General features: G+C 36.7%; 1 protein-coding gene across 1 annotated transcript; it reads right to left on the reverse strand.

The window, feature by feature from the left end:
* Window positions 1-482: 482 nt before the first annotated feature.
* Window positions 483-1,762, reverse strand: LOC141607983 (uncharacterized). Its single transcript, XM_074427333.1, has 3 exons — window positions 1,284-1,762; window positions 949-999; window positions 483-852 (listed from the first exon to the last, which is right to left on the reverse strand). Exons 1-3 carry the CDS (start codon window positions 1,760-1,762, stop codon window positions 483-485), a joined length of 900 nt encoding a protein of 299 aa, XP_074283434.1.
* Between the last annotated feature and the right edge of the window lie 216 nt (window positions 1,763-1,978).

A 1,978-nucleotide genomic window follows, 5' to 3' on the forward strand; every position in this document is an offset into this window, starting at 1 on the left:
TTAATAAAAAAAAACGGCAGCCTAAAAAAACAAATACGCGATTTGCTTGGAGTAATTTGAGGTTCAAGAGTTCATTGAAATGATGTTGCATCCTAACTTTTGGCTTTCTCAATTTTTCGGAATCCTATTTTTTTGAACTGCTAGTTTCACTTTTTCCGTTGGCTACATACACTTTGTTGGACTGCTAGTTACACTCCTTCTGTTAGCTACATACACTCTAGTCAGCCACCTCCCTATTTGAATACAATGTATACACTAACACCCTCTATACTCCATGAAATCATAGTCAGTCTAAAAACAGTAAAAAAAACAGCAGCGTAAAAACGTAAATAAAAAAAAGTTGGAAGTTTATACAAAACCAGTCTTTACATGAACCACATAAACCAAAAACCCACTGAAATCAGTTTTTAAGTGAGTACATAACATTACAAAGGATAACAGACTTTTTTGAGTGACATCTACAAATGCCACTGAAATCAGTTTCAAGGGAGTCGACTCGGGCAATTTCTACTATCATGGTTACTCATTCCACCGCACGCACGACATTTCCTCAGAGGCTTTGCATTTTCCAAGACTGCCTTTTCGTTGTTTGATGTTATCCTCTTTCCCGATCCCTTATTCTTGCACTTCTCTGGTGGTAAAACAGTAACTTCAGTTGGAATTTTTGACCCAAGAAGCATCTCAATCTCAGCTTTCTTATCTTTTAACTTGCCCGACTTAACTGAAATAATCAACTTTTCATTGAAACTCCGGAGCAATTGAAATAGCGCATCAGAATGTTCCTCATTATCCTCAACAAGTGAGACTGCATTAAATACCTCTGACCATAATTCACTTATATTGTTCTGGCGACTTTCGATTGACACACAATCAGCTAGTACAGTTTTTCCAACAACATCAGAAAGAGGGTGGGAGGTTGCATATTTGCTCCATCAAAGTGCTAAATACTCTTTAGGTATATGATCAAATCCCCTATCTTTCAACACCCAGAAAATGTGCCTACAGAGTATCCCAATTCTTTCAAACATCTTACAAGAACAAGAAAACTTATTATCACTTAAATCAACTTTGTATTCCTTGTCTTTCTCACGCTCAATTATTGAAATATTATCATTCTCACCAGTTGCATTTGGTGATGGTAAATGGCCACAAGTATAACATGTTTCGTGGACTTCTACTTGGAAAATATAAAATATAACGATTGTGTAAAATTCAGAAGCTTGTTTTTCTAAAAGGAGAGGGGTTGTCAATTTTGGATAACAGTTCTTATCATCAGCCATTACCTTAGAATATTTCCATCTCTGAGCATCCATTGCTGTTTGGAAACGCATCCAAAACTCGACAAGTGTGAGATGTGGGTTGGTGAAGTTTCCAAAGAAGCTATTTTCAGACTCTGACCTTGATGTTGTGCACAAAATCCCACCCAAATATGTGTCTCTAATGTAAGCATGAATCCAAAGAGCACGGTTCTTAAACATTTCTTCAACCACTTGTTATCACAAAGCTCATATGAGGAAATTATCGAATTCCATTTCGATTCAAAATCTTCTGGAATGATTTCTACATCCCAAACAACTGAGTTTATTTCCTTCAAAAAAGTCGTGTCTTGGGAAATCGATGGACCAACCTTATCAGGCAACTTCTTCATTATATGCCACATACACAGTCGGTGGCGTGTTTTGTCACCAAACACACCTTTAACAGCTTTTTTGATGCCTCTACATTGATCAGTTATTATAGTAATAGGATAGCGATCACCCATAGCCGTTACAAAATTTTGAAACAATCACGAAAATGATTCTGCATTTTCGTTTCATATCAAACCCGCTGCAAAAGTAACGCAACCTTTATGGTTATCAACACCCGTGAAAGAGACAAACACCATTTTATATTGGTTGAAGTTATAAGTGGCATCAATAGAAACAGCATCACCAAAAAGGGCATAATTTTTAATTGATGTTGGATCTGCCCAGAAAAG

This window comes from Silene latifolia, chromosome 10 (assembly GCF_048544455.1).
Source record: "Silene latifolia isolate original U9 population chromosome 10, ASM4854445v1, whole genome shotgun sequence".
NCBI classification, from domain to species: domain Eukaryota; kingdom Viridiplantae; phylum Streptophyta; class Magnoliopsida; order Caryophyllales; family Caryophyllaceae; genus Silene; species Silene latifolia.